Raw genomic sequence first — 19,299 nt, 5'->3', positions numbered from 1 at the left:
CCATGCTGCAGGACGGGAAAGGCTCTGCCTACCCGTGGGAGGAAGGCTGAGCTCTGAACCAAGTGGTTTGGGGCGGGTGATTGCAATGAGCGGGTTTTGCCACTGCCTGTCCCCGTGTGCCTGTGTGCTGTGCAGAACCCCAAGGCTGTAGGGAGGGGACAGAGGACGGGGAGAGGCGGCAAACAGGATTCCCAACACCATCACCGCACCCCTTGAATGCAGCTGGATTGAGGGGTGCAATAAGAACAAATGGGGCACAGAGCTCATTGCTGCAGGCTGAAGCTCCCCCAGCCAAGAAGGGCCAGAAGGATGGCCAGACCATTTCCCAGCACCCCCAACACCCATCCTAGTGACCTGGCCAGTGGAAGCACAGCTGGATCCAGCTGCCCTGTGGAACAGCCCTTCCTGGAGCAGCTGCAAGCCTGAGAGGCTGGCAGCACAGGGGGTCTGCTCTGCGTGTGTCCCACGGGCTGCTGCAGTGTCTGTGTGTGCAAGGGATGTGTATGTACGTGGTAGGGGAGCCTGAACCTGTTTACACACACACAGGGAAAGTCATCACACACATGTACTCACAAGGTACATGCACTAGAGCACTTGCAGGGCTGCCTGTGTAAGGCTGCTGTGGGGTCACCATGTTGGGACAGACAGGACAGGGAGGCGAGAGTCACCCAATAACGATTTCAAGCCCCCGTGGCCTGTGTTTTGCTGTTTACCCGGCGTTTCCAGGGTGCCAACCACCCCCAGCTCCACCATGACTCATACAGGGCTGGGGTTGAACCGCCCTCACCACGGCAGAGACCTGAAACCGTGTGGAGCTGTGTTGCTGCAGCACAGGGTATGGCTACCTACCTGGTCCCCTGGCCCCAGGCACTGCCGGCCCAGGGATGGCTCCAGATGGCCCAGGAGTTGTGTCCCGGTAGAAAACTCTGGCGCAGGATACTGCACCTTGCTTCAAACATCCTGCCAGCCTGGGACTCTGCACAAACACCTCCACACTTTAACCTGTAGTAGCTATCAGCAACCCCAGAGATGGAGGGTTTGGGGTTTTTTTGCCCTCTCTCACATACCCCATGGGGTTGAATCAAAAGCTGGCTGTGCCCTAGAACAGGGTTGGGGCATCCTCTGCCCCTATCCAGCACTGTTCAGTCCAGATGACCCATCCTCTTACATCATGTTTCAAGATGGCCCAAAATGAAAAAGAAACCAATCCAAAACTATCAATGATGGCTGTGAGAACAAAAACACCAGAGGAAGAGCAGAGCTGGGGGTACATAAAGCTCCACACAGCCTGAGAAGAACCTCCTCCCTGCTTGTGCCCCCAGGTCTGCCCTGCACAGGTGTGACACAGGGGACAGAGACCTGCGGGTTCACAGCACTTTTCCCTACCACACACCCAGCCCCTGGGAAGGAGCTGCCTGCTCACAGTTCCAAAAACACATCTTGGCTCAGCCAGGGCCATCTAGGGGGGACTGAACCCCCCTGCAAAAGTGGGGAGCTGCCAGGTTTTCCCAGCTGGGGAACAGCACCAGCCCAGCAACCTCACCGGTCCCATCCCAGCAAGTCCCAGCCTCTTCTCCAGTGCCATCACTCTCCCCCCTCTTCCCAGCCACAGACACACTTTGGGGCGCAGGTATATATAAAAAGTAGAGTTTATTGCCATTTCTATCTAGATTTACACAACAGTGTCACCGCTTCTGACATCAAAAGCAATGTCCCATCACGTCCCAGAGAACAGGCCAGGGACAGAGGGGAGCCCAGCACGGGCTGGCTCCTCCACCCCAGTGGGTTAGAGCACAGCCTGGCTTGTGGCTCTGCCCAATGGTCAGTCCAGATCCTCCCCGCGCTGCCGCATGGTTCTGTCACGTGGGATGCCAGAGAGGAGTGAATCTGTCCCCTCCTTGGTGCCACTTGCAGTAGTTGGCTGCCCACTGACAGCCGCTCACCATTCCAGTCTGCCTCCGAATGCCCCAGCTGTTCAGATGGGCATGGCTGGCCCAGAGCAGGCACCCCACAGCCTCAGAGGCACCTCTCATGCACGTCTATACACAGATACAGCTACAGAAGATGCCCAAACTAACAAAACAAGCTTTTTTTCCTTGTAATCCCCACACTGCTGTGCGTTCAGCCATGGACTATGCTGCAGCTGCCATCCCTGGTGCTGCTCAGTCCTGGTTGGGTTCCAGCAGGCTCCAGGGTGGCTTGTGGGACATACCTGCTTCGCTCACTAAACATCGGTCTCCCTCCAATGTCAGGCTTTGCCAGAAAGAGACACCCCCCTGCAGAATGCAACCATGGGCTGGGGCTTGGCGTGCACTCCTTCCAACCGCAGGTTACCATCATGGTGCCAAAGACTGCCCAGCTCTGCTCTTCAGCAGAGCCCAGGACAGGTACACAGATCTCCTCCTGGCACCTGGTGGGTGGTTGGATGGGGAGGAGGGGTCAGCTGCCCCTGTCTTCCTTGCAGAAGAGCATCCTCATGAATGAGACGGCCGCTGGCTCTGCGGGCTGGCCAGGGCTGCCCAAGGGGCACGGCTCAGTGCCAGGGTCTGGCAGTCCTTCGTGTGAGATGAAGGCGGAAACGATTTTGCAGGAGATTAAGTAGAAAGAGTTCTGTGGCTCTGCCCACCCCGAGGACAGAGCCACCTTACACCGCAGAGCCCCCGGAGTGCTGGGCCGGGGCAGCCACCCCGGGGCTCTGCTCCTCAGGGCACAGAACCTCTGCTGGGAGCCGGGACTGGAACTTCTCCAGCTGCTCAGGGCTGGCCAGGGTCTTCAGGAGGCTGTTCTCACGCTCCAGCTGGGAGTTTTTCTCCAACAGTTCCTTGATTTGCTCTTTCAGGACCTCCACCTCCTCCCGCACAGCATACATCAGATGATTTTTCACAAGATCCTTCAAAAGACCATGGAAGAGACTGATCAATGGAGAGTAATGCCCTGGGGGTTGCTCCCTCCCTTTCCCAAGTCCTGAGGAAAGTGCCACATGCTGCAGAAGCTTTTTCCAAGGACTATCCCTCCCCACACCCAACCTGGCCAGTATAGTTCCCTCAGCTGCCATCTCTCTGGTATCTCAGCATCCAGAACCACTCTCCAGCCCCCTCCCCAGCCCCGGGGTTTGGGGGGCTGGAGTTCCCGAGCACCCAAGGAACCCGGCTCGGTCAGAGACCCCCAAAGTCCCCCTCCATGACCACCCTCGCTCCCTGCGCACTGCGGAGTGGCTGGAGCCAATGAGCTTCGCGGCGGTCGCAGACAAAGAGCAGCTCTGCCTGGCAGCTGAATGGGGACTGGGGACCCCCGTGGGCAGAGGGACCCCCCGCCCTCGGCAGAGCACCCACCCGGGAGCAGGAAGCCCACCCCCGGGCATAGCACCCGCGTGGTGACGAGGGAAGGTGCGGGGGGGGGCGCAGCGCTGCAGCTCACCATCGCCTGCTCGATCTTGTTGTCGATGGCCACCACGCTGGCTCCGGAGGCGCTGGAAGAGAGTGGAGAGGCCGGGGGTCAGCACCGAACACCTCCCTTCCACAGGGGTCCGTGCACCGCGACACCTCCCCCTCACCAGTGCATCGGGGCGTCCCCCTCCCCAAGGGAATTCATGACACACCGGTCGCGTGTGCCCTTCACTCCCGGAGCAGCAATGCCCCCCCACCTCATCAATCGGGGGTCGCAGTGGGCCCCCCCGGGCACCGGGACGCCCCTTCCCCCGGATCTCTGCGGCGAATGGCCGAGGCACCACGGCGCACTGGGGCTGCCCCTACCTGTTGTCGAGCTTCACGGAGACCACATCCCCCCCGAGCAGGGAGGAGAAGAAGGAGATGGAGAAGTTGTGGAGCTGGTAGACAGCCACCTCCATGGGGGACTGGTACATGCCGGTGCTCATGGCTGCGGGCGCAGGGATGCGCACACACACACACACACACGGAGTAAAACGCACTGCGGGGCCCCCCGCGCCGCCCCCGCTTATATCGGCGGCGCCCGCCCTACGGGGAGGGGCGAACGCGGCCGGGACCGCCCGGCGCCCCGCAGCGCCGCGTCGGGGGCTGCGCCGGTACTGCCCCCGGTACTGCCCCCCGGTGCAGCCCCCGGTGCAGCACACTGCCCCGGTACTGCCCCCCGGTAGCCCCCGGTGCAGCACACTGCCCCCGGTACTGCCCCCCGGTACTGCCCCCGGTGCAGCACACTGCCCCCGGTACTGCCCCCCGGTACTGCCCCGGTGCAGCACACTGCCCCCGGTACTCCCCCGGTACTGCCCCCGGTGCAGCACACTGCCCGCCGGTACTGCCCCCCGGTACTGCCCCCGGTGCGCACACTGCCCCCGGTACTACCCCCCGGTGCAGCCCCGGTGCAGCACACTGCCCGCCGGTACTGCCCCCGGTACTGCCCCCGGTGCAGCACACTGCCCCCGGTACTACCCCCGGTGCAGCCCCGGTGCAGCACACTGCCCGCCGGTACTGCCCCCGGTACTGCCCCCGGTGCGCACACTGCCGCCGGTACTGCCCCCCGGTACTGCCCCGGTGCGGCACACTGCCCGCCGGTACTGCCCCCGGTACTGCCCCCCCGGTGCGGCACACTGCCCCCGGTACTGCCCCCGGTGCGGCACACTGTCCCCGGTACTGCCCCCCCGCTACTGCCCCCCCGCTACTGCCCCCCCGGTGCAGCACACTGCCCCCCGGTACTGCCCCCGGTACTGCCCCCGGTGCAGCACACTGCCCCGGTACTGCCCCCCGGTACTGCCCCCCGGTACTGCCCCCGGTGCAGCACACTGCCCCCCGGTACTGCCCCCCGGTGCGGCACACTGCCCCCCGGTACGGCACACTGCCCCCGGTACTGCCCCTCACACCGTGTACTGCACCCCTCTGCAGCCCCTCCTCCCCTTCCAGTTGAACCACAGCACGGCACCATCCCAGTGCAAGAACCCCGCCTTCAGCACTGTGTCCCCCCTACTCTGCAGCCCCACTTCACATCCGTTGTCTGTTGCAAGCACAGTCCTGGCACCCCCGGCATCCTTAGTACAACCCCCCACAGCCCACACACCTCAGCATCCTCTTCCTGTGCTCCTGGGCACCCAGGATGGGGGTTCAGTGAGGGGGACACACGCACCTGCTTGGGTGCTCGCAGAAGGGGTGAACCCGGTCTGCATTTGTAGGTGCAGCCTGCAGGTCCCTCACAGTGAGGCCTCGTGATTGTGAAGTGGGGGCATGAGGGAAAGGGGAGCCACGGGCATTCAAAATACAACCTGGGGTGCAAAACAGAAACGGGAGCGAAAACCAGAAACGGGCTGCTAAAAAAACCGGGGCGCATAACAGAAACGGGGGTGCAAAACAAACAGAAACAGGAGTGATAAACAACAGAAACGAGAGCAGAAAAACAACCCAAGCGTAAAAAACAACCCCAGGAGGGGAAACGAAAACCTGCGTGCAGAGCAAACCCGGGGTGCAGAACCAATCCAGAGTACGGAACACGCCTCCAGGCTGCAGAACAACAACTGCGGGGTGCAGAACAAACGCGGGGTACAGGACAACACCCTCGGGGTGCAGAACAGCCCCCGGGTACAGAACAAAGTGAAGGTACAAAACGAACTCGGGGTACAGAGCAAAACAACTCCAGGGTGCAGAGCCAACCCGGGGTGCAGAGCAACAAATCTAGGGTGCAGAACAATGACTTTGTGGTGCAGAACAAATTCGGGGTACAGAACACGCCCAGGGTTCATAAACAACCGCGGGATGCAGACCAAACCTGGGGTCCAGAACAAACTCGGGAGCACTAAACACCACCACCCTGGGCTGCAGAACAGTCCCGGGGTACAGAACAAACCAGGAGTACAGAATAACCACACCCTCGGGGTGCAGAACAACGACCCCGGGGTGCCGAAGAAGCTCGGAGTACAGAACCGTCCGGGCGCCCTCGGCCGCGGCGGCCCCGCCCGCCGTTGCATAACCCCGCACCGGGCGGGGGGGCCCCCCCGCGGGCACGGGCGGCACTGCAGGCGCTGGGCCGGGGTACACGGCCCGGGACGGGTCTGCCCGTGTTCGCGTGCAGCGGCATCCCTGTGTGTGCACACGCGTGTGCAAGCCCCGGGGTCACGACGGGTCCTTCTCGCGTCCACAGAGCGACTTACACATAGAGCGAGAGGGTCTCCTCCGAGGGTGGAAGCAGGGCCCCTAGAACGCCCCCCGCATCCCGGGGGCTGGGGTGGCACTGCCCACGCGGTGCTGCCCCACTGCCCTTGGCTGCCCACTTATCTCTGCCCTCTGGATATGGGCCTGGGGGAACTTTGCTCAGTGGCTGCCTGCTGCCCCTGCCTCCAGGGGCTCATCACCCTGAGGCTGATGCTGGATGGCAGAGCCCACACACGGCATAGTGTCCAAGAAAGCGTTAGTGCTGGCAGGGCATGTGCACCCCAGGGATGCTGCAAAGGACGCCAAATGCCCCAATCCAGGGGGTACTGAATGTGCCTGCACTTGGCTGTTGGAAGAGGCCAAGCAGCCCTGACTAGCGGGTGTGCTGCTGTGACCCTTCCTGAAGCGGGGAGGGGGAGCAGAGTGGAATTTCCCCATCAGAAAGGGAAACTGAGGCACAGTGCAGCACGGCTGCTGCTGGGAGCAAGACCTAGCCAGGCAGCTCTCCACAAATCGCAACCCCCTCCCAGGGCAGGGTGAGAATGCTGTGCCGCCTGTGGACCACAGCCGGGCGTATGCAGGTGCCCCAGGACACGCGCGTTTGATGTGAGGACGTGAGAAAGCATTTTCTCCCTGGTGGGCCCATCTGGGACCTGTGGGAGGGATGATGCACATCCCCCTCTGTCAGCACTACTCCAGCCCATGCAACGCTGCTGAGCAGGGACTGAGCAGGGTGCTGGCACTGCAGAGAGTAGGCCGGGGTCTGTCCCCCAAGCCCCGGGGCTGGCCTGTGCTCCCCCCCTCACCCACACCAGGCCCTACTTACCAGTCCCTCCTTCTGAAGAGGCTCGGGGAGTACGGCGGCGGGAAGGCCATGCCACCCCGTGACCCCGTTCCAGCCCCTCTGTTCCCAGGGGCGATGCTGGCTCTGCCTGTGGCTGCGTCCCCCCAGCTTGCAGTGGCAGAGACAGCCTGGGTGTTGGCTGCATCCAGGGGCTCCAGCCACGGGGTAAACATGCTGAGGGATGACCTCAGCTGCACTCAATTGGCCCTTTCAAGGCCGATGGCCAGTGTGCCATCCCGAGCTGCGCGGGTGCCCCCCTCCCTGGGGGGATGAAAGGCCTCTGTGTGCACTTGTCCCCAGAGTGGCTGGTGGTGGGCTTGGTGGCAGCCCCTGGGACACAGCTTTGTTCCCTTGCTGGGACAAGTCCAGACCACCCACACCAGGGGTCCCTTGACTCAGTTTCCCACTGCAGCTCATGAAGCGTGCTGGTTTCACTGTGGAGAAGACAGAAGAGATGGGGAGAGCATTTTCTCCCACGGCTGTGCCACCTTCTGCAGAGAGGTGTCAGCAACAGGGAGGTGGGGTGGGCAGACCCCAGCCTGCCCCCAGCCCTGGCAGCTGTGCCTGTTTTCCCACCTCCTGTGATCTGGCCCCCTGACTCCTGGCTCAGCCTCCTTCCCAAAGGAAGCCCTAAATCATTAGTGGCAGGGACCAAGGGCTCCAGAATGGGCAGACCAGAGCCTGGCTGGTGGTCCTTGTCTCACAGCTTGAGGTTCCCGGTCCCTGCCTGGTACCTTTCTGATGCAACACTCAGGCACCAAGGACTGAGGAAAAAACCAAGGAGTTCTGCAGCTGCTGGAGTGAAGCTGGAAAATGCTTTGGGGGGGAGATTGCTTCAGCTCTGCCACCTCCAATATTTTCCCCATGGAGCTGGGTCTATTGCAAAAATAAACCAGAGTAAGTCACTGATTTCCCTGCAGTCCCCCTGGGTCTTTCCAGCCAGCCCTGCCCACATCACTGCTCAGGGCATGGACTCCTCAGTCTGAGGCTGGGCAGGATGCTGTCGGCCTTTGAGAGGCCACAGCGCGGGATGCTCTGGAGGGATGAAGAAGCAGAAGTTTCTTTCCAGGCACTCAGTAAATGAGGGATCCCTATGCAGCCTGTGGCCAGGGCAGGTCAGGCCGGGCAGGGGGCTGCAGCCCCCTCACAGCCCCACACCCTCACGTGGGGATGTGGCTCCTGAACATTTCGCTGGGTGCACACACCCACGGCACACCTTGCAGCCCCTACAAGCGAGTCCTGCCCGCACATGCGCGTGCACACGCAGCACGCCCACACCCCCTGCATACACACGTGTGTTTGCAGCCCACACGAGCGTGTGCCCTGCACACAGGGACACACCCTGCACATGCATGTGCACATTGGTGCGCCCTGCTCACACACATGTGCAAGCACATTAGTTTAGTACCTGGAGCTGACGATCTTGGGGGTCTTTTCCAACCTGAATGTCTCTGTTACCCTGTGACACACTCTGTGTGCCAAACAAATGCTGCTGTTCCGTGTGCAGATGCACGAGCGCTGCCGGCACCCCCTGCACATGCTGCCCTGACTAACAGCTGACACACGGCCCTGCCTGTACCCCTGGTGTCAGCAGCACGGCGCAGGACAGCTCCGCATGCCCCTGCATAGTGGGAGGGCACCCCCAGCCCACGGGTGTCACCTGTAGCCCTGCTGGCACCTCCACAGTGGGAGCAGCAGCTCCCAGCTCTGCTGGACTCTGCTTTGTGCCAGCTCTCCCCAGGAGCCCCTCTGAGCTGCCCTAATGCCCCCACAGCAGCAGGGTCCTACATGGGGCTCCAGCTGCACCCCAAGTGGTGGGGGGGCCCTTTCCTAGCACACCATGGCCCTGGCCTTGCCAGGCTCCTGTCCCACCACCTGCTCCTGCTCCTCCAAGCAGAGCAGGGTGCGCAACACACCACCTTGCTCTTCCTAAAGAGCAGGGCGCATGGACTCACAGTTACCGTGTGGCACCAGAGGCCACAGTGATGGGTGCTTGGAGCAGGCTGGGCGAGAGGGGCCAGTGCTGTGAACTGCATCCCCGAGGCAGCAGCATGGCAGCTCCTGCATCTACACACAGTGACAGGAGGTTCATCAGGCCGGGCCCAGCTCGTGCCTGTGGTTATTTTGGTAACAGCGACAGCAGCCGCAATACAGGCTAATTGTGACACTAATTGTTGTGCTCTCTGGGGGGAAAAAAGCACCCGTGGCTGTCATCGAGCAGTGAGGAGAGGTGGTGACACCAGCCAATGATGATATCACCCAAGCAGTGGCCCTGCAGGACACCCCAAAGCTGCCAGCAGCGCCTAAACCCTTACACAGCCTGTTCCTCAGCCCAGAAGATGCCAGCCTCCCTCCTGGGGGACATTAAATGACAACCCCCTCCTCAGCAACTGGACTTGGAGTTTGGCAGGCCCAACAGAGCTCTGCCAGGCTGGAGCAAGGGGAGATAGGGAGTAGGACGAGGGGATTATCTCTTGCTGCCTGGCATCCCATACCTGCAGAGTGCTGTGGGTCAGGGGACATGCCCTCTCCCCACAGCCCCAGGGACAAGACGTGCTGTTGTACTGAGCCCTGTGTGTTGGACCTGCACCAGGCACTGCAGTGCCACACACCAGAGGATGCTCCTGTCCTGGCAGCGGCCGATGGAGCCAGAGGGGTGGTTGGGGCTTCAGGAGCAGCCCTGGCTCCCCAGTCTTGGCTCTCCCCCTGCTCCAGGCTGTGCTCACAGCTCCGTGGCAGCGTTCCTGGCTTGCTCTCTCCCAAGGACTCAGCTCAATGGGAGGAAGGCCCTTCAGAGGGTCTGAGGCGTGGGAAATGTTTATAGCCTGGCCTCAGAGACACTGGAGAGCAAACTGGGAAAGGCGCAGAGCCAAGGCTGCCCAGGCTGCTCTGCAGAGCCAGATCTCCTGCTCCAAGGGTCAGAGCAGAGTGGGAGAGGAAAAGCTACTGCTTGCAAACACACAGCTAAGAAAACTCTGCCTGTCACAGCCCAAAATACTGCAACTGTGGTGCTGCCAGCCAAGGGACTGGGGATGCCGGTGCCAGGGCATCCTAGCTGTGCCCTGCAGGAATAGAGGGAAGTGTGGCTGGGGACACTGGTGATGGCCGGGGCCTATGGGAGACTATGGCAGGAAGGGCTGGGTGTGGGACAGGGCTGAGGGGCTCCAGGTCTTGTCCAGCAGCTTTGTCCTGGTTCTGGGAAAGGAGAGGTAATGCCAGGGGCTGCCCACAGGCAAACAGGCAGCTGGGTCATCTGCCATGCCAATCCCACCATCCTGAACAGCAACTGCCTGCCCTATGGCACTGGCATGGGGCTGTTGTGCCAGTCCCAAGGGCTGTGGGCCTAGCACTGCCAAAGTACACCACACCAGTTGTCCGATCTTGGTTTCCTCCTCCTGGAGATTCCTGGCTGAGCTGCTCCCTGAGGCCTGGCACTACCCCCCACCTCAGCTGGTGCCCTCCAGGAGCTGTGTGGGACATGCAGAAGCCTCATGCAACCAAGAGCCCTGTGACATGGAGACCCAGGTCATGCCCATCAGAGCCTTGGAGGGGTCATAAATCACCCAATCCAGGGCATGTGCTGCTCCAGAGCAGAGGGCAACTATTCCTGGGCACACCTGGAAGTGCCTGGGTAGGGATGCACCCCCTGCCTGTGGAGCCGGTGCTGCTGGCCTTGCCTGGTCCCAGTCCCAAGCCAGGAGACATCAGAGGCATGTGTGGCCCACACAGAAGCGGCGGCCTCTGCCATGCTGGGGAATCCCAGGGAGGGTATAAGTGAGGGAAGGCTGGAGGGGAACCTACCCTTGGGAAGGCTGACAGGGAACATGTCCTCCTTCCCTTCATGCCCAGCGGAGGCAGAGTGAGCTCTGTGTCCATGGGCAGGGGACACAGGTGACCCACCCTGCCAGGCAGCAGGCATGGGCAGGGATTGTTGTGTGGAGACTCCTCCAACCTGTCAGGCTGGAAGCAGTGTGGGGTGGTGGAGGGAGCCCTGGCAGGCTCCTGTGTCCAGCTGTGGGGCTGCCTGCTTCCTCTGATAAAGGTACTTGGCTGTACTCCCAGTTCTGGTTTTTTTCTAGCCTGCAAGTGCACACCCTCGAGCCAGCCTGCTGAGAGCTGCAATTTTTCTTTAACTTTGTCACCAGACCCTCTTCTTCCTCCTTTGCCCCTAGTAGAAGTTGCCTCCCAGCAGTTGTGTGAGGAGGGGAGGTCAGAGAGGACCCAGTTCCAGCCAAGTCCTTCTCGCCATGTAGGAAGCCCTCAGAGTCACAGCTTCCCCAGGCATGCTGGTGTAGGAGAGGAAGAGGAAAAACGGCTCATTTGGTTGTTACCAGCCCTGGATCATGTGGCCAAACATCCCACCTTGCTGGTGTTTGTCAACACCAGCCCCATGCTGCTGCCAACCCAGTGTGGGCCCTGGGCACCCTTGCTCACTGCTCCCCCCAAAGGGTCCCACAGCTGCCAAACACTGAGGTGAGGGTGCCAGGTATGGCACAGCTCAGTGAAAACCCTGCAGCTTTCTCTGAGCATCGTGGCTGGCTGTTGGGGGAGTGCAGCTAACCCCGACCATGCTACCCCCTCCCATGGACCAGGGATGCCCAGCCCCAGGGAGGACGGCAGGCTGAACCCTTGGCAGAGCTTTAATCCACAAATCTGTCCGCAGAGCAAAGCGTTTCACACCCACGGGCCGGGGCTGGAGTCCTGTCACTGAACTCGCTGTTATCGCCTCCTGGTTACTCGCGCCCTGCCCCGGGGCTCCTGCCAGCCACGGCTCTGAACTCCAGAACTGTCCTTGCTTCTTAGCGTACGTACTGTGTCATGCTGGACAGCCCCAGCTGGATCACCCACAGATCCTGGCTGCCCTTTTCTGGTCCAGTTTCAGGGGAGTGGGGATAGAGCATAGGTGGTTGCGACACTGAAGGGCCCCCCCGCAGCACGAGGGCCACGCGGCGCCCTTGAACCCCACGGCAGGTGGGCAGGGGGCTGCCAGCCTGGGTTCTGCCTCCCCCAGCCCCTCACCCAGCTTTGCAGCGATCCCAGCCCGAGAGAGGAACCCCAAAGCAGGGCCTCTGGCATCCTCCAAAAACAATCCCAGGCCCCTTTTCAGGCAAGAGCGGGCGCTCCGAAGCCCTGCTGGGCGCTGGCAGCTGCTGCCCTGCGGCGTGCGGGAGTGCCCGCTCGCTAATTGGGAGGCAGCTCGTTATGTAATGAGGACGGAGGCAGGGGAGCTGCGAGAGCTGTGCAGCGCACCCCACGCTACCCAAATCTGCTCTTCCAGCCCAGAATAAGCCCTGTTTATGGAACCCCTCAAGCCCTTCACTGGTCCTTTTCACAGGTCCTGGTGCTCTCCTGCCTGGCCGAATGCTTGGAGGGAGCCCCAGCAAGAGCCCAAGCAGCCCCACAAGGCCCGAGGGACAGCTGGACCCTGCTGGGGGTGCGAAGCCCGGACAGACCAGAGCCGGCGGGGGCCGGGGACACAGGAGCTGTGCTCGGCTGGAGCATGAGCCAGCACCCGCAGGAGGTCAGGCAAGGACATGTAGGGCGGCACAGCTTCAGCAGAGACGGTTATTAATACCCCGCCTGGCCTTTGCAAGGAATCCCGGGCATTTCAAATCAGGGACCTTTGCTGAAACCCTGCCGTCCCTGACATTTCAGAACAATAACAATGTGAAAGACAATCGGTTGCTGGCAGGATGTATACCTGTGGCTCTGTGTGTGCCCGACCTCAGCAGCCAGCCCTCACCTCGCTTATGCCAACCCTTGGGGACAACCTGAGACCATCCCCTGCCTCCAAACCACCCAGAGCAGTCCTGCTCCATTTCACAGGCATATCACTGTGAAGGTCTCACTTAAGGAGATGAAAATGTCTTGTCCTGCCCCATGGCATCTGCCACCCTCTGCCAATTCGGCTGCCATCCCCAGGGAATTGTGAGTGGGGCTGGCAAGGACTGGATACCACCCTGATCCTGGAGTCTGGAGATCCCAGAGTTTCTTCTGTGCTGCCAGAGTCATTCTGCAAAGCCCCCTCAAATAGATATATACATATATATAGAACTCCGCACACAGACAGAGGATGATCTCCTGTCCCAAAGCCAGCCATGTGCAGCACCTGGATAAATATAACTCGCAGCTCATTTGCAAAGCATCAGGATGGGTTGTAGCCTCTCTCGCCTCTCCAGCCCCCTTCTCTGGGGTAAAGTTGGAGATGATGATCTCAGAAGTCTTTTCCAACCTAAAGGGTTCTGTGATTCTCTGCCCTCTACAGAGAGGGTCTCAGTCCTTCCCAAGGGCAGGATCCACCTAGAGCCTCACTCACCTTGGCAGTCCACATAAAGCGCACGGACCCATGCACGGTCATGTCCCCTGGGCACATGCACAGCTGCCAGGCTCTGACAACATATATCCCAAGCCCTTCCAAGTCCCATGCAAGTCACGGTGCTCCCCCAAAGTACAGAGTCAGCTTTAACCCTCTTTGTGCTGGACAGTGGCCAGGGAGGTGGTGTCAGGTCCCAGCAGAGACCATCCAGGATCAGGCCATGTCTCACCAGGAAGGGAAAGTGTGATGCTGGAGGGAGGGGGCATGATGCTGGGATCAGGGCAGACCCCTGCAGCCTCCGTTAGCTCCAACCTCTTCCTCATTTTTACAGTTCAAAGACAGAAAAAAATCCTGGCCAGCCTTTTCCCTGTAGGGAAAGCCTTTTCCCTGTAGGGCCATGCTGACATCCCTGGCTGACCTTGGGACACCTACTTCTGCCTGTGCAGAGCCAAGTGCCTGCCCCAGCAGATGGGTAGTGCAGGAGAATCCCCAGGGAACCAAGAGGACAGGCTCCTGAGAAGCTGACGTTGGCATCACCAGACTGGCTCGGCTGTGCCAGCCCCCTTGGCCATAGCCTTGTGGTTAGGGGCAAATGCTTCCCACCTAACGGGCTGGAGGGGCTGAGCAGGGCTCTTCTGTGCTTCAGAGAATGTTGGGAATACCCTTCTGGAGGGAGCTGGGTCTTGCAGGAGCAGGCAGGGACAGGCATGGTGCATTGTGTGGCGCACGCTGCTGCCAGCCCTGCCAAGCCACGCTGAACCCAGTGTGCTGTGGCAGAGCCCCCGTGAGCCTGGTCTGCCAGGACATGGCCCCCAAGGCTGCTGGGATGGGGTGGGGGTCCCAAGCTGTTGGGATGCCCATGATGGAGACCACAGCAGGCTTAGCTGGCTGCCTGCCTGACATCTTCCTGACGCTGGGAGGATTTGGGTACACCAAGGTTGGCACCTCCCAGCAGTACAAGCTACTCCTGCCACTGAAACAAAATCTCTCCGGCACCTCGGTGGTGTGCAGGGCTTGCAACCAACACTGCAGGCCACAGGCCATGTGCAGATCTGTCCTGTGGGAGCAAAGCAAACAAAGCCCTGGTGCATGGTTCTGGAGGGCAGGGGGGCTCTCCTGGCCCCCTCCCTGGCAGAGTTGTCCCAGGGCCAGAAGGGGGAGAGTAGGACAGCTCGGTCCCACACCCACACCTCTCTCACGCTCATGCATGGCCCCTCTCCCCATCAATGTGTTCTTGTTGCTCCAGCCCACTCGACCAGCTGGAATGCTTGCCCTGGCCCTGCCACCCTGGGATGCCCTTTATGCCCTGGCTCCCCTCCTCCTGCATTGCTGCCGCAAAGTGACACCCGACAGATGGGAACAAGTGGTGCTGTGACACAAATGCCACCCTGGTACTGCTGCCCAGGCAGCTCTTGCTTGCTGGCCTGACCTTACAGTGAGAAGGGCAGTGCTGCCCTGCTTTGCCCAAATTCATGCTTCCCTCAACCACTCACACAGAGCTTCCCTGTCTCCCTGTGACTCCCTTGGCTTGCCCAGGCCTGGGAGAAGGTGGACCCCAGCTCCTTTCATGGCTCAGACCAAAGGACAGGTCACTGTCCACCCTGTTGGATGGAGCAGCAGGTCTGGCAGTGACTGCAGACGACCTGGCTATGCAGAGGTGTCCCCTCAGAGCCCAAAGCAGGATGGGCACAGGCTAGCCAGGCTGCCAGGTGTTGCCCAGGAGAGGCTGGGCATGACTGGCCAATGTGGGCAAGCAGGCTGGCACATACCTCCTCTCCCCACACAGAGCCAGGTAGGGCCCGCTTCGATCATGTGCCAGTACACACCCGGGGTGCTGCTTCCCTCGCAGTGCTGACCTTCTCCCACACCACCGGCTCCCTTCACCCCCCTGGCCCAGGGAAAGGTGCCATGTGGCCATGGGCCTGCTCTCCCTGGACCACACACAACTGGGCTTGTGTCTGGCTCTGGGACGAGCAATCTTGGGTTAACGTTGGCATTACAGAGGGATGGCAAAGACCTTTCTGCCCACTTCATTGGCACCTGCAGGGAGAAGGTGTGCCCAGCGAGGGTAGTGGCAGCTGTCCTCCCTATACCCGGTGCTTCCATGTGAGCTTGGTCCCTTGGCATTGCTGAGATCTCCCTGGAGAGCAGTTTGTGATGCCCTGTGTGAGGACATGGCGGGGAGAAGCCCTTTCCACACAGGATCCCATGCACTCCTGGAACAGCAGGGTTTTCTGCAGGAGCATCAGCCCTGGAGGCAATTGGTCCAGAGCATCCCTTCCTTGTGCATCCCTGACAACATCCCTGCTGTGAGCAAAGGGTATGGAGAGTCTGGCAGGGACCACCCAGCCAGAGAAACCCCCAGAGACAGGCTGGACATGATGAAATGTATGTTGTCTGAGATGCCCAGCACTGATCTGACCTGACTGAGTTGTCTCCAGCCAGCCCCAGAGCGAGACTCAACTCTGAGTTTAGGATCTTGGGGATCCCGTGCTGTCCTGGATGTCAGCCACACAAAGGGATGTGTATCCACGCAACTTCCCCCTCCTCCTGTGTTGCCGTAGGAGCACATCAGCCAAAACAAGGGGCTCCAAATGGTTTGGGTTCCCTGGTGCCATCAGCAGGGTGCCCTTATCAGGCACGTTATCGGGGTGTTCCTCTGGCACCCACAATCCTCTGCTGTGTAGGCTATCTCCTCTTGGATGCGTTGGCTCATTCCCCAGAAGGAGAAAGTTCAGGCTGGAGCAAAACAACTGCAAACACAGGTGTGGGCACACCTGGCTCCAGTGCCTGGGGCCGTGCACCCAGCTCCCCCATGCTGTGCCACCTAGGGGTGACGGGGGATCACCCAGGCAGCCTCCAGACCAAGGTGCCTGGACACTGGGTGTGACAGAGGGACACGGCTTTGCACCACACCATGGCACAGCCTGTCACTAACACAGTGCCTGGAGCCTCTTGGGACACATGGAAGACAGGCAGCAAGGAGTGCTAAGGGGCACTGACAGGGAGAAACCCTTGTCCCCTGGCATCTCTGCTCACTCCCTACCTCACCAGGAGCACCACAGGTCCTGCTCCACCAGGGATGAATTCGAAAGCAGCCTGCTGTACCCATATCAGTGGCCTCTGGCCCATAGGCACTGTCACTGACTGCCCCAGCGAGCAGCACAGGTGCTTGGCTCTGACCCCAGCCCTGGCAGCCCGTACTAGAGACAGTGTCTCGCTTCCCCCTTCACCAACGCTGCCAACTTGCTGCAGGCCCCCAGGGAAGAGGGGAACCTCTCACTCCCGTTCCTTCCCAGCTGGGTAGGTTCACTGCTCCCCATACGGGCCAGGTACCGGTGCCTTGGCGGGTGTCCCAGCTCCTCCCTTCCCACCTGAGCGGCAGCTCGGCATTATGTAAGTGCAGGAAGAGCGTCTCCGTCAAGGCCGGCTCGAGGCAGCAGCCTCTCGGCGTCAGACGCTGGCTGGGAGAGGGGGCGGGCACGCCGGGGTGGCTCACACGCGTGGGGCAGCCACGTGTGAGCCCACCCGCGCACAGCCCGGGAGCGCGCCCACGGTGCATGTGCGTGTAGGGTGGGAAGGGGGTGGCGAGGTGTCTCTGAACGCGTGGGTGCTGCTCCCCCTGCGCTTTACCCTCCCACGGCGGAGCAGCAAGCCCCAGAGCCGCTGCTTGCCGTGCCAGCCATGCAGACATCTGTACCTGTCGCACTGATGGGCCACAGGTCCCCCCAAGGTGGTGGATGTGTCCCACCCGCTGAAGACACTGGCAGCCTCGGGCACCTGTGGCACTACTGGCCCAGCTCGGCTCTCCCAGGCCGAACTGGGGAGACCCAGACCTGCTAGCCCCTGTACAGGCTGCGCCCCCACAGGGTGTCACCAGCTCTCTCTGTCACCAGAGCCAGCCCCACACAGCGCCAGTGCAGGACCTGAGACAGCTCTGTCCACTCCTCGCCCCTGGGGCTCACCTCATCAGGGCTGGGGAGCCTGCGGAGTGGTAGCCGCTGGGACCTCCTGTTCAGTCTCCTCTGTCCTCACTGCTAGAGAAGGGGAGCAGGGCAGACCCCGCGGTCCTGCCTCCTCAGTCCGCCAGGGAATGGATGGGAGCGGCTCCCAGCACGCCCGGCTGTGGGGCACAGGCAGCCTGCCCAGAGCAGCCCCGAGACCAGCTCGGGCAGCGCAGAGACACTTTCCAGGGATGGGAAGTACCACTCCGGGCCAAACCTGTCTCCACGCCGGGGAGGGCCAGGGGAGCTGCTGAAAGGGCAGGAGCTGGCACTGGGACTCTCGGGTTCCCTACCCAGGCTCTCACTGACGCTCAAGATGGCTTTCGAGGCAGCACAGCTGCTTCCCAAGGAACCTGCTGCGCTCTCCACGCAGGATGGGGCCGATGCCTGTCTGTCGCTGGACACTATCCATGCCCCTGCGGGCACTGTCTGTGTGGACAGAGGTAGCCAGGGAGATGAGCACAAGAGTCCAGCGGCCAAGACACACAGCTGGGGGCTGTTGTCACTGTCCGGCACACACAGGGCACCACAAGACGGGCACGGCGGGCATGGCGGAGCAGAGCCACCCGGACTCGCGCCCAGGGATGGGCTGGCACCACGTACGGACTCCGTGCCAGACGCGGCCACTCGTGCCTCTCCCCACCCAGATCCCACCGGCGCTGACACCCCTCAGCCCGGGGGTCACACAAGTCCCCCTCTCTTGCCAGTGCCACACCACTGCCAGCTCCGAGCTCGCTGCCCCAGGGCGCCCGGCCCCCGGCGACTCCCAGGCTCCCGGCGGTGACACCCACCTGTGGAAGAGGAGGAGGATGGAGAGCAGGGTCTGGTCGATGTTCCTGTTGCAGATGCCCTGGTTGAAGAGGTAGCAGGGGTCCCGCACGACGGGCTCCAGGGAGTCCTGGCGCATGATGGAGCTCAGCTTGTCGGTGTTGAGGTTCTGTCGGACCAGCTGCTCCCGCAGCTGCCGGAAGCTGCTCACGGTGGGGCTGCCCGGGTTGTTGTTCTCGCCCCCGGCCCCCTCCTCCAGCCCGCTTCGGTTGGCCAGGTCCAGGCAGCAGCTGCAGCAGTCCAGCCCCACGGGCGACCGGCACTCCTCCGCGGGCGACGAGGACATCCCGGGTGTCCCCGCGCCTGGCCACGGCGGCGCCGCCGGGGCCGCTCCCGGGGCCGCGGAGGGCGAGCAGCTGCAGGACGCGCCCGGTGTCGAGCGCCGCGAGCGGCCCCCGCCCGCCCCGGCCCCGTTCCGCCCGCCCCCGCCCCGCCCCGGCCCCGTTCCGCCCGCCCCGGTCCCGCCCGGTCCCGCCCGGCCCCGCTCCGCCCCCGCTCCGCCCCGGCCCGGCCCCGTTCCGCCCGGCCGGCCGCGCACCTCCCGCCGCTGCTCCGCTCCTGGGCGCTCCGCCCCGGCCCCGCTCCGCCCCGGCCCGGCCTCTCTCCGCTCCGCCCGCCCACCGCCCCCCACCTCGCGCCGCCGTTGCCGCGCAGCGCAGCGCGCCCACCCCACGCGCGGGTCCGGGAGAAGTTGGCGAATTGTAACATGGGGTGGCATGGGATGACAAAGGGCCACGGTGCCCCATTCCCGGTGGGGACTCTCGCTGCGCTCTGTGCTTTCCGGGGGCGGCGTGGGGGCTCAGGAGGCTGGCGCTGCCCGCAGCATCACTCCCCGAAGCACTGACGCGGGCAGCCCGCGTGGCTCCGGAGATGGGGCAGGAAAGAGGAAAAACGGGGTGAAAGGTCCCAGGATGGGGGAAAAAGCTAGGAAGGACCTGGCTCCACGGCTGGGAACGTCTGGGAGCCGCCTCGCCCGGAGCCAAGCTAGGCATGCGTGGAACGCACGAAGGCTTCGGGCTATGGATGGGCGCGTTGAGACTCGCGGCAGGTGCCTGGGGCTCAGAGATATGCGAGGAAAAATGGGGATTTCTAGGCGGAGGAGAAGTGGCTTCCCCGGCACTGTTGCGTCAGGGTGAACATTTCTGCCACCAGTGACCTGCACTGGGGGGCTGGCGAAGAGTGGCTGGGGCATAT

General features: G+C 62.1%; 1 protein-coding gene across 2 annotated transcripts; it reads right to left on the bottom strand.

The window, feature by feature from the left end:
• Positions 1–1,631: 1,631 nt before the first annotated feature.
• Positions 1,632–18,465, bottom strand: TSC22D3 (TSC22 domain family member 3). Of its 2 annotated transcripts, none has more exons than XM_019288151.2 (3): positions 18,069–18,465; positions 3,418–3,469; positions 1,632–2,890 (listed from the first exon to the last, which is right to left on the bottom strand). In XM_019288151.2, the coding sequence occupies exons 1-3, from the start codon at positions 18,389–18,391 to the stop codon at positions 2,645–2,647; spliced, it is 621 nt and encodes a 206-aa protein (XP_019143696.2). In that variant the 5' UTR covers positions 18,392–18,465; the 3' UTR covers positions 1,632–2,644. The 2 variants fall into 2 exon arrangements, with proteins under 2 accessions (XP_019143696.2, XP_039427997.1); XM_039572063.1 differs by lacking the exon at positions 18,069–18,465 and adding an exon at positions 3,753–3,942.
• Positions 18,466–19,299: the final 834 nt, after the last annotated feature.

This window comes from Corvus cornix, chromosome 4A (assembly GCF_000738735.6).
Source record: "Corvus cornix cornix isolate S_Up_H32 chromosome 4A, ASM73873v5, whole genome shotgun sequence".
NCBI lineage: Eukaryota > Metazoa > Chordata > Aves > Passeriformes > Corvidae > Corvus > Corvus cornix.
Note: the sequence above shows the minus strand (reverse complement) of the source record. Positions and strands in the feature narration are given on the sequence as shown.